We start from the raw sequence: 12,276 nt of genomic DNA on the forward strand, positions 1-12,276 counted from the left end.
GCAGCTACTTACCAGTTAGATTTACCTCTGACTGTGAAGTATAGGACTATCTAACAGCTAAATCTCCTCTCAGATTCTGACATGCCTCATCTACAGTGTCATATTTCTGATACATGCCAGGTTTTACATGTTGACACTTCACAAATACATTTTTTCCTGACAGCTCCCTTACTAGCCAACTCCAGTGACAGATGACTGAAGCCACAGAGTAAATGGTGTAGCTTCCCTATATTCATGGTACAGAGAGTAAATCTGGTGTAACAACATGTGAAATACTGCCCTTGCAAGGTCTGACTCAACCAACTTCACAGCTTCTAAGTAGCAGAGTCAAGCTCCTTCTGGTACACCAAAGAGCAGGTAACTCAACACAATGTGCCTCCAGTAGACGTGAGCCCCATGGGAGAGCTGGGCTCAGTAGCTCTCCTCTTTGCTCCTGAGAAACAAAGTGGCAGGAGTCCACCATCACTTCCAAAGTGAACAGCACCACATTCTCTCTGGGAATCATCCTCACTCAGAAAACAGCATAAAAGAAACAGAAGAAAACAATCAGGGCCCTCACAAAATCTGCGGCTGTGCAAAGAACTTGCTCTATAGCCCGTATGTACTCCTTATGCACACAGCCAATGCTTTATTCAGGTTACCAAACGAAATTCTCTTGACAAGGAAAGCAATAAAGCAAGACCAAAGGGGTAGGTCATATCTGTACCTTCAACGAACATGGAGATTAAAAAAAAGGTAGGAAAAACACCCAAGCCATCAGGTAAGGAAATGAGAAAAACACCTGTATACGTATCCTCACTAAAAGAAGCTACATGTGAGACCAAGAAATCCAGCAACTACGTAAGTAATCACATTACAAAACAACAAAACACTAATGTTCCTTCTTCAGTGAGTTACTGCAAAACTCTTTCAGTATTATTTTACATTGCTCAGGACCAACTTCATAGAAAATGTAGAAATAAAAATACAGACTCAATTCTATAAGCATAGGTTCACATTTAGCTTTATTTCCTTCATACCATGAGCAGAGTCAGTCTTCACTGTACAAACCAAAGATAATTAACAACACTATTATACATCAATCTAGACATATATTGCTGACTTAAGTCTAAATGGCTTGAAAGAAGACTGGCTGTACAGCCACCATGGACTCATTTGGAAAATGTATTTTCAGCTCAGTACATTTTATTCCCAAAATGCCTCTTCAGATTTAGAAACTGCAATTACAATTTCAAGATACAGTCCTTCTCAAACACAACTTTCCTCCCCAGCTTTCACTTTCCCCTCTTCCCTTCCCTTCCCACAATCAAGCTATTAACTCTTAAATAAATGGAATAATCACTTAACATCAGGAGCCACAAGGGTCTGTTGGCTCCTATCTCCTGTTTAAAGGTCTGTTTAAACGGGAATTAAAATAAATCGCTTCTGTGGATTTAGGCCCAAAAGCTCAAATCGGCAAACAGAGGTACTTGACCTCTCTGGAGCAGTCCCAGGAGCAACCACAGACAAATCACACAGGCCCCGGAGAAGTTCTCCAGAGACAAACACCATTTTCAGAAGTTTGCTACCTGAACGCAAATTAGGGAACTGTCCCCTGTGCTCGCCTTCCCAAACCCCGAAGTGCAACTTCTGGTTTGCGTTCCCTGTCTTTGCGTCTTCCTAGCGCAGTGAAAAGCAAACCACAGACTTCGTGTCCAGCCTGCTTTTAAAAACGAAGTACTTCTTTAAGACGCAATGGCCGCCCTGAGCAGTGACATTATTTGACCCGAACATCTACGTGTGTTTGTTTCAAAGCTGGTCACCAGAAATCACGACCATCTCCAGGTCAAGCAGCCGCACGCACGGCAATGCCAGGCTGGCACACATCTCCAGACCGACACCTCAGCTGCGACGACAGATGCCCTAATTCCGCTTAGCTCTAGGAACAGCTTAAGTATCTTCCTTGTGAATGGACTTTGATGTGCTTTCGTTTGGACAGCGTGCTGGAAGCAGCACTCGTGATGCCTTTTGAGTATTAATCATCCCTTTTTAAGGCCGAGGCCACCGGCCCCGAGCGCCCCCGCTGTGGCGGCTCCCCCTCCCCCGGCCCCAGGACCGCGGTGTCGGGGGGACACGGACACGGCGTCCCCGCCTGGCCCGGGGGAAGCCGAAGGAGCGGGGCGGGGAGTCCCGACCCCCCGGCCCCGCCGCCCCCGGTCCCGCTCACCCTTCTTGTCCATGAGCCACATGAAGAAGAAGCAGGGCGCGAAGCCGATGGGCCCCCAGAAGACGAGTAGGGCGATGTCCCAGCCGCTGAAGCCGAAGGCCAGGCGGGCCGAGTTCTGGATGGGGCCCCAGGTGTTCCACACCAGGCCCTGCGCGAAGCCCAGCAGCGAGAACAGCAGCAGCACCAGCCACCGCCGCCCGTACACGCGGCCCGACAGCGGCGGCAGCCGCCCCGCCGGGCCCCCCGCCGGCCCCCGCGCCTGCGGCCGCGCCTGCGGCGGCGGCGGCGGCAGGAGGGGCCGCCGCTCCTCCGCGGTGCTCCAGCCCAAGCCCATCTGCGGGGGCGCTGCCGGGGGCCCGCGGGGGAGCAGGGGACGGGGCCGGGCACACGGACACCCACACCTCAGCCCCCGAGCGCGGCAGCGCTGCCCCGGCCCGGCACAGCCGCATGCGCGGTCGGGGAGGGCCGGCGGCCGCCTCCTTCCTCCGCCGGCGAGGGGAGGAGGGAAGCGGCGGCGGCGAGAGTCGGGTCCGCCGCCCGCGGGGAGAGAGCCGCGCCGGCGGGCAGCGGGGGCGTGCGGGGCGGGGAGGCCACTGGGCCGTCACCCCGCGGGGAGAGTGGTCCGGGGCAGGAGGGGGCGACTCCCGAGAGCCCCTCTCGGGTGCCACCGGCGGGGCCGCGGAGCTCCGGCCGTCACGCCGCCGCCCGGCTCCGCCCCGCCGCCGCTGCCGGGCCGCGCTGCCCCTTCCGCCGCCCAAGGCCGTGCCGAGCGGAGCCCCCGCAGTAAGAGCTGCAGGAGCATGGCCGGGGCGGAGAGTGGCCGTCCCCCTGCGCCGGGTAGGTGCCCCCCGGGCCCCCGGCCCGGCCCGGCCCGGGCCCCAGCGCGGGGAGGCTCCGGGTCCGGCCCAGCGGGCACGGGGAGCAGGAGGCGGCGGCGGCGGCTGTGGCTGTAGCGGGGCCCGCTGAGCCTCCCCTGCCGCTCCTCCTCCCACACGTCCCGCTCAGCTGAACCTGCGTGGGTACCTGCGCGCAGGGAAATACCGCAGCGGGGAGTCTGTGCTTTTAAAGGGAGAAGGAAAGCGTGTTGAGTTGAGGTGGTTACGAATCAACCATGGGCCGAACTGGGGGGAATAAACAGTAGGGCTCAGGTAAAACCTGCACTGAAATCCATTGTGAAATAATTCAGGTGAATGTACCATCATGTGGGGGACACTGTGTTTATTAGAAACTATTATAATTTAAAAAGAGTGAAGCATATATTAGTTAGGTTGTGTGAGAATTTATCTGTATATCAACCATCTGCATTTGTCATAAAATTAATGGCTCGTATGCTGCACAGTGCTTCATCTTCCCTTAAAAAAAAAAAAGGGTATTTCAGTGTGGCTTGCTTAGGCATTCTGTCACAAAGTCTGGAAGTTGGCTCGATAAATGCCTGTGTGTGTAACTGGGGAGAGCTGAACAGTGGGGTCCCCACAGGCTGGTTTTAGATCCAGTGTCAGTAGTCTTGATGTGCTGGGCAGCACAAAGCTGAATTTCACGTGGTGCTCGTCCTGCAGTTTTGCAGCCAAACCCACAGGCTCACGTGAAATTCTTCATGAAACATACGACATTGCATTTTGTTTAGTTCACACAGCTCTGTTTGCTAGACTGAAGGTGCAAAAAGGAAGTATATGCTGGCTGAAATCAGCAGAACTATGATGAGAAAGCAAATTATATTTTGTTTAGAAAAGTTCAGGAAATTCCCCAGGAAAAATAAGATTCATGCACATTTAAATAATGAGGGGACATGCAGAAAATAAACTAAAATTTTAGTTTGCTGTTTACAGCTGTAGTGACAAAAGTACAGTAAAAATACAGGATGAGATTCAGATTTCATGACTGATGGATATTCTGGTAGTGCTTTGGGGCTCCAACTAAGATTAATTCCCTGTTTTACTAAGTCTTTTTCATACATTACCACCTCAGCATAGTTTAGCCTATGCCAAAGTGTTCTTTCAATTAAGAAGGGCTGTGTTACTACTATAATTTAAGTGATTTGGTGGCATTCAGCCAAAGTGCTGTTATTTGCAGAAGTAAACTAAAGTGAAAAAATGTTTCTTTCTTTGAACATTATTCAATTAACCGCAGTAGTCACGGAGGTTTCATGTTTCTAGTGGCAGGAAACCCATCCAAAAATAAAGCAAATGGGGCTTTGCAGTGTCCTTTTAACTGCAAAAATTGCTTGTGCCTCTCACTATCTGCACAGTCAAAGGAAAACTTGAATATAAGCAGGATAATTCTTTGATAAATTATCTTACGATGGGTTTAAAGATATTTTGACTCTTGCATGGGTCAGCAAGAAAGAAAAAATTCTGAAAAACAGCAGCAGACTAAAGGGACTGTCAAAATAGGCTAAAAAAATCTAGGTATATTTATTATTGACTTAATCATGGTTAAAATAATTTATTTTGATTGCTTGATTTGAAATTGCTCCATCTTTTCCTAGCTTCACAACCCATATGCGCATCTTTCAGTCATGGCCTGACCTTTTCTATTCCAGCTATTTAATTAACACAGTGTAATATTCTGTGTGAATTATTCTTGCTTGCAGGATATGGTACCGTTTAAATTTGTTAATGCAAAGGAGCAGTGCATTGTTGATAAACTGTTGGAAACCAAATTAGCTTTATCTTGCAGCTAGCTGATTGCATTATTTCACTCGTGGGTATAATAATTCTCTAAATATGCTAATTTCACTCTTTTCTCCGTGTGGTGACATTTTTACTGTTCTCATTACTGACATTTGTAATATTTGGGGTGGGGAAATTTTTCTTGCTTTAACCTCATTACAATGTAGCTAAAGAAATTTGAATATTATCAGATGAAATGCACATATAGTCAGGCTAGCGGAAAGGTTATTCTGTGTCCTGGCCCATAACTTTCATGTCTGTAGCAGGACTTGCATGGACTTAATGGCATCTAGATCCAAAACTGTGAAGCAGATGCCCATGCAGGTACCAACTGCCCAACCACGATAGCATATCCATTGGTGGGTGCCTCCATTTCTAATCTAAAACCTCTCAAGGTGGCTGCATGTCCATATTCATGCCTGTCTACCTGTGTCTGGCCTAAAACATTATGGAATTCATCTTAGGAGGAGTTGGTGGCCTGAAGCTCTGATAGACTAGTGGTGACAGACAAAAATTATGTGGCTGAAGCTGTTATTGCTGCCAAATGCTCATCCCATCCCTGAGGCAGGCCTGGCTGATCCACTGCAGAGTTGGCACCTATAGTGTGCCAATTTAAGCTTTAAGCCTTAAGAATATAAACTGAGGCTTTGACAGGTTTGTTATAAACTTGAGGCATTTGGAGAGTCCAGTTCAGCTAAAACATATCTATCATGTCATGGCTGAGCTGGGCAGTCCAGGAGAGTATCCTCCCAATGGAGCAACCAACCTCCAATTCCTAGTGCCTTAGGAAGTCACGTTTGCTCTCTCCAGTTACCGTGCTTTTGACAGATTTATTCTCCATGTGACTTTTCAGAGATACCTGATGAACTTCAGCATCCCCTGGGTTCTCATGCCTCTCTCCCAAAAACTAATATCATGTGTACAATCTTGTCATTTTTGTGTCAACTTATACCTTGCACTGTGACAAGCAACAAGTGACTATATCCTATGAAGTCTAGGAGCATTTTGGCACAAAATGGGCAGAACCTGAAATTAATTCAAAGATTCAAAAGTGGCATCTAGCCAATTCTGAATATTCCTTCCAGCGTCTAAAAAAAGGCCCATTTTCCAGGGATTTCCCTCAATTTCTAGATTTCTGCTGGAGTTGTGACAATGCAGTTTCAGAGCTGCCATAAACAGCACTAGGGTAGCAGGGAGCTGTAATGAGTGTGTTCTTTACACCCTGTCTTGAACAACACCTCTGAAGGTGAGCCTGTGAGGTGTGAGTAAATCCCATTCTTCCCTCAAGTTTTGACATCCCTTCTAGTTACTCAGGAACAGGTTGTTTAAAATCTGCTCTGTCTTGGGCTTGGTTTGGGCGCCTTCCAGTCTGTGTATTCAGTAACTTTCAGCATCTTTTCTTGCCATTCTTTTTTATTGAGAAGTAGGTAGGCTCTGGCTCTAATGTCATACAACAATTTACTTGTGCTTCAGGAGAAAGATGGTTTTACAGTGTTTCCTTTTCCTTTTTTGTAGTATCAACAGGAAAAGAAAATATGGACACAACATCAGCTTATGAAAGCTGAACAGTTTTATTATTAAATTCAAACACCAATGTTTTCCAGTGGGGAATTCATTTATACCTATTGACTGCAGGTTGTGTGTATTCCCATTGCAAAGTCACCATTGTAGTGGAGATGATTCTAGCTTTGCAGTGAGACAGAGCCCATTCCAGGGTGCTTTAGGGAGATGCACTCCCTTTTTTTGTGGAATCTACCTTTGTGGTTGGCAATGAAAGATATGTCACCAGATTTCCTGTAGACCACACTGCAGGCTCTTTACTGTGGTTCTCAAAAGGAATATGCAAAAGTCACACCTGACTTGGGCTTTGAGCATATTTAAAGCATTTTGTACTCCATTTATGCTTGTTCTGCCATTCATCACCTGCTTAACAATGGACACGTAGGTGATGATTGTACCTTCTTTGAGGGGGCAGTGGAAACTGCATGATGTCTTTCATCCAAGCTCATTTTGATGACTACTTCCCACCCTCACTTAGACAGCCTTCAGGCTCCATGTCTGAGGTATTTTAGGGAGGTGTTTTAGGGAGGTTATATTGGAGCTCCAACCTCATCAGACCACCGCCCCCATGTTCTTTCATTTTATTCAGAGCCAACGTGTGCAAGTGACTGCAGACAACATCAGTGGAGTGTTTAACCTCCCCAAACTGTGTTAGGGAAATTCAGTTTCAAAGACTAATGGTTTCATCTCTTCCTGAAACCCTGAGAATTATGGAAATGAACTGAGTCGCATGTGAATGTTAGGTTTGAATTGGAAATACAGGGTGAAAATCTCCACCTGTCTCCTTGGGCTAGGACTGCCTCAGTGCAGCTCTTGTTGTCTGTGATGCCAGCAAGAACAGATAGTCATAGTTCTCTGGTACTGGTCTGTCTGTTGTGTCTCTGATGAGTGTGTTTCTCATTTCTGATCAGGCTGCGCCATTGTTCTCCTGTTGTCATTCATGGAATCGGCAAGGGGCAACTTAATTACTGCTCTGCTGTAATTAGTGATGTAGACATTAGAGAGTTTGTTTCTGTTGGTCTGGCCAGTCACGCTTAGCTCATAGGTATGGTATGAGCTCTGCAAATGAGTCTTCTGAAGACCTGATTGTCTGGGTGGGTGTTTGGGATTGAGGACATAAAGCTCATAAAATGTTGTTTGCTTTTTTGAAAATATTACACTGTCATGTAATTCTGTATAGAAAGAAAAGGCTAAATGTATTATTTCTGTATCTTTTCTGAAGAGGGGCATGATTTAAGTTTAAATTATTCTAGGCTTTGTGATCACAGACACAATGAGATTCTTGGGAGTAGCATGAGATTTTGGGTATAAGTATTTTAAAAAAGAGCGATGGTGAGGTAGTTTAGATGTTTGGTATAAAAGTGCAGCTTTAACCTTTTGTAGTTTTATTATTTTGCTAATGTTCAGGGAGTTCTCTTAAATTTCCATGTACCATATGCTTTTGCTGACTGGACATAGAAGACATTATTGCTTCTAATACTAGTATTAAATCAGACATTGATTGGCAGTGATGTTAATGTTTAAAAAGAAAAGAAAATATTGAAAGTCTTCTACTGAAAGGAGTTTTCCAGGTATACTACTAGGTTGAAAAATACTGAGTTTTGGTAAATTTTGCATATTTCAAGAAGCTTCCAAGATTCAAAGAAGCACCACTGTCATAGGTTCTTATAAAATTAAAGGTCACCTTCATTCTCCAGAAGTGCAGGTGCAGCTGATTAGAACAGGAGTTCATAGAGATCTGAGTGGGGACTTGGGCCTGTAGTCCTTGATCTTTTCTGATATTTAGCTCTTGATGTTTATAGATGATGAAACTTTTCAGGCAGTTGTTATTTGAAAAAGAAAAGAAAGAAAATCTCTGAAGGGAAGATGGTAAATATATGTTGACATCACTAGCAGCAGTTTGTTGTATTATGAAGTTGTGAAAGATAAGCTGTGTTACAGGGCTGTGCTATTTCAATAAATGCAGTTTCTTTTATGTGTAATATTTATATTAAAAAAATCCTAACACTAATGAATGTTAAGGCTGAAAATTAAAAAAGCTTGGTAGTTTACATTTTTGTGCGCTGTTTTAGGTCAAGTGTATCCTTGACATTATGTCAAAACAAGATTTTAGTCTTTATGTGAACCCCAGGTTTCAAAACATACACTGTTAACAGCTTTCCACAGGCAAAATTCATATTGCTGCATGAGAACCTTTATAAAAAGAAATAGCAACTTGGAACAAAGGTTAAACTCACTTCTGCTTATTTTACCCATGATGAAAGAAATGGAATGATGTAAACAATGGAATAATAGCCATGCTTTTTGTTTAATGTTCCTATAATAATGGCAGTTGCTGAACCTAATACCCTTATTGTGCATGTTGGTTACTGTACATTTCAGAAACTGTTCTTGAGGTTCATGTGGTGGGTCTCTTTCACTTCAATAATTTATGTAATTCAAAAATAGCTAGTATAATTTCATTCTGACAATTAATTACACCTCTAATTGACTCAGTCATTAATCATAATTTGTATTCTGTGTGGTACAATAGCTAACAAAGTCACGTATACTACCATCATAACCCCTTTGTGGATCAAATTCAAAAGGTTCAGTTGTATTAATGACTGTTTATTACAATGTTTTGTAGAAAAAAAGCCCTATATTTTTAGAATACTATTGACTATTTACTACAGTGGCTTATGGGGGAACAGTGTACTTTAGAAAATTTAGATTCTTTTGTTGTTGCCATTTTTAAGTTCTCCTCACTCAAGTTTGCAGGACAGAACAACAAGAAAATCACAAATGGTTACAGTTTCTGACAGTGAATTTTGTACAGTGCATTCATCTATTTAACAATAGCGCTTTTGTGCTTATTACTGACAAAGAATAGAAAAAGAAATAGAAATAAACCTTACATTGTGAACAAATACTTTTTTTTTTCTTAGAAATGCACACATTAACTCCCTGACATGCCAGTTCCCTTAACTTCAATCATAATGTTATATTAGTATTAATTTTTGTATTAGGTTTTCCATTTATTCAGAAATGTTGTCAGAAAGTGTCAGAAATCAGTGCCAGTGGGGTAGTGGGAAGAAATGGCTTTGCCACTAAATTTCCTCAGCAGCAGGTGAGTCTAATTTACACCCTGCAGACAGACAGAAAGGTGGAATTGTGGTAGCCTAGCATAAGGAAAAACAGGGAAGTCTGCCCTTTTATTTCCTGGTGGAAGGTTTTGGTCAAAGACCATAGTCTTTTCCTCCAAGCATTTCTTCTGCTAGAGGAGACCAGTGGAGCCGAGATCATTCAATATTCAGTTCATTAGCTGAAAACCGACATGACTGCTTTCTAAGCATGCACTACAGGATGGAAGGAGTACAGACAACAGCAGAAGCTGTCCAGTGGTTCAGGAAGAGCTTTCTAGGAAGAGCCTGTGAGGATTTAGGGGGAAAATTTCGTAAAGGTATGCTTGAGATGACACACTGTCATTTGGAATGGGGACGGGAAGTCCCTCCCAGTGGTGTATTCTGGACTCAACCCCTTACTCTACCCTAAGGAGTCTGGCAGCAATTTCCTTTGCTTTATCAGAAGGACAGTTTGAGGTTTGAGGGCATAGCCCACACTCTTATCTTACTTCATATTTTGAATCACTTAGACTTATTGTAAGAAAAACTGTAAGATGCTCAACCCTGCCACAGGAGGACTGGAATGTGAGTCCAAATTCCTGGTTTGGCCTCTTTCTTTTCTTTTGATGCCCTCCTTCCACAGTGAGGAGAGGAAGGAAGGGTGTGTTGACTGCAGGCTACCAGACTAAGCTTCAGGTGCCAGTTTTACAAGTGCAGACTGGTCTGTCCTGAGAGTCTCCATGAACTTCTGCCTCTCCTTCAGTAACCAAAATATTTATGCAAATCTAGGTTAGCTGCCTGCTGGCTGTGTGTGTTTGCAATATTAACATTCCCAGAGTCAAAACTAATAGTAGCAGCAGTAACTGGACAGGAAGTAATACCTAGATGTTTGTGCAGCCTATCCTGAAAACTACACATGTGTATTTAGAGACATTTCTGTTTGCCCAGAGTAGGCTGATTATAGTGCATAGTGTTGTAATTACATGCAGATTATTTAAAGTTGTTTTTTAACGTGCAGAGGCAATGTAGTGTGAAACCATTAAGTCTGACCTCCAAACCAAGTCATTTCTTGAGTTACCTGGCTACTTTGTATTAATGTATTCAAAATGCCAATTTTTAAATTTTTTTTAATTTTTTTTTTAAGAAGAAAGGATAAGGAAGCATTACAGATTTGCAAGAAAAACAATTTAGTGATGCTTGTACCAAATACATTTACCGGGATTTCCCTGTACTCCCTCTTTTAGAAAATGATTTTAATACCTCTCAAATCTCATATTTAAGCAGCAGGGTGTTTTGGCAGAAGCCAACTGCCATGCACTAATAAACTCTTCTAATTTGCTAAATTATTTTAACAGAATGACAGTACATTTAGCTTTTTAATGACAGTGCATTTAACTTCTGAATAACTTTGATCAAGTCCACTTTTAGACAGACTGCCTGCTGTGCTAAATTCTTTATTCCCAAACCCCATTCAGTTATTCAGAAAAACTGTTAATCAGAAACATTAAATTATTTTTTTCTCTTAGGAGCACAAAGTCTACTGGAGAGTACTTGACCAATTCATCGCTGTTCTTTTACCTGCCCTCAATGCTAAGTCTCGATGAGTCTTCATGTTTGACAGTACTTCATGTAAAGATGACTGGAGAGCTTTGTTTTTTTAATTGGTAGATCCGTATTTTGCAGTGTGTTCCCTTTCTAAAGAACACCTATGTTTTTGGCCAATTATATAAGCTGTCACAGTTACAAAACCTGAGCTAAAACTTGGTTCATTTTTTCAGTTCCTGGTTGGATTCTGTACATGCCTTGTATAAAGTCAAAACATGAGACAAATTATTCCTGCTTCCTTTTGTGCTGTGAAGCCACACCATTTGTGGAGCCTGATAGAAAGAACTAATTTAAAGTATTCCTTTTCTCTTATGGATCAGAGTACAACTGAGAAAATGAAGACTCCCACAGAGCTTTTCTTTTGAAAGGGAATATGCATTTCAGTTCTTTCTGGCTACCCAATCTCCCCTAGGAATTTCATATTTAAAGCCCAAGGTGTGCAATGGATGTTTTGCTTCTTTGCAACACATTTTATTTATACACATTTTTACTTGTACGCATCTGTGTCCAAACTGTATGCACTTATGTATAAGCTATACAACCTCAGGTTTTGCTTAGGAATCAGTTACCATCCATCTCAGGCTAGGAAATACTGAGAAGCAAGAGCCCAGCTTTTAAGGTCTTTGTGAAGCTATAATAACAATAACTAAGGAAAAGATCATTTTAAGTTATAATTCTGCTAATATCTCTTCAAGGTCTTCTGTATTCAGATACATCTTTTAATTACTTCTTAACACTCCTACAGCATATAGTTCCATCAGAAATCTCTGTTGGTCATAAGCAGAGTTCTTCAAATTATCGTAATGCCTATTTGATGTAGTATATGATATTTACCTTTTATCATGTCTCTTTTCTCTAGCAGGCACTTACATATGCATGACAAATATTATAGGGAAAGAATTATGTTTAACTAACTCTGTTCTCACCAAGGAATACATAAAACTGAATCAAGATGCTTACAGATTCTTCACACAGATTTAGCAAGAATCCCCATTTGTCTTTGCAAAAACCCGTAATGTACATTTATTTAAGTCTTTAAATTTTGTAAAACATTTCAAACTTCACGGTGGGTTATATGATATGTATTGTATGTGCTATATCAGAAGAAGATACTTACTTATTTAGCAACAAT

The 12,276-nt window shown here is 42.9% G+C and overlaps 2 protein-coding genes across 3 annotated transcripts in view; one reads left to right on the forward strand and one right to left on the reverse strand.

Annotated features, from left to right (window-relative positions):
* SLC49A4 (solute carrier family 49 member 4) overlaps positions 1–2,617 on the reverse strand; it is a 69,145-nt gene extending 66,528 nt beyond the window's left edge. Inside the window, exon 1 of the mRNA XM_051787629.1 lies at positions 2,207–2,617. Coding sequence (XP_051643589.1) covers positions 2,207–2,540 — 334 coding nt within the window. The 5' untranslated portion in view covers positions 2,541–2,617. The remainder of the gene's footprint in view (positions 1–2,206) is intronic.
* An 80-nt stretch (positions 2,618–2,697) lies between these two features.
* Positions 2,698–12,276, forward strand: part of HSPBAP1 (HSPB1 associated protein 1) — a 37,551-nt gene continuing 27,972 nt past the window's right edge. For both annotated transcript variants that reach the window (XM_051787625.1, XM_051787626.1), the window contains exon 1: positions 2,698–3,043. In XM_051787625.1, coding sequence (XP_051643585.1) covers positions 3,007–3,043 — 37 coding nt within the window. In that variant the 5' untranslated portion in view covers positions 2,698–3,006. The remainder of the gene's footprint in view (positions 3,044–12,276) is intronic.

This window comes from Manacus candei, unplaced genomic scaffold (genome assembly GCF_025592945.1).
Source record: "Manacus candei isolate 608988 ecotype Guabito, Panama unplaced genomic scaffold, ASM2559294v1 h1tg000023l, whole genome shotgun sequence".
Classification (NCBI taxonomy): Eukaryota; Metazoa; Chordata; class Aves; order Passeriformes; family Pipridae; genus Manacus; species Manacus candei.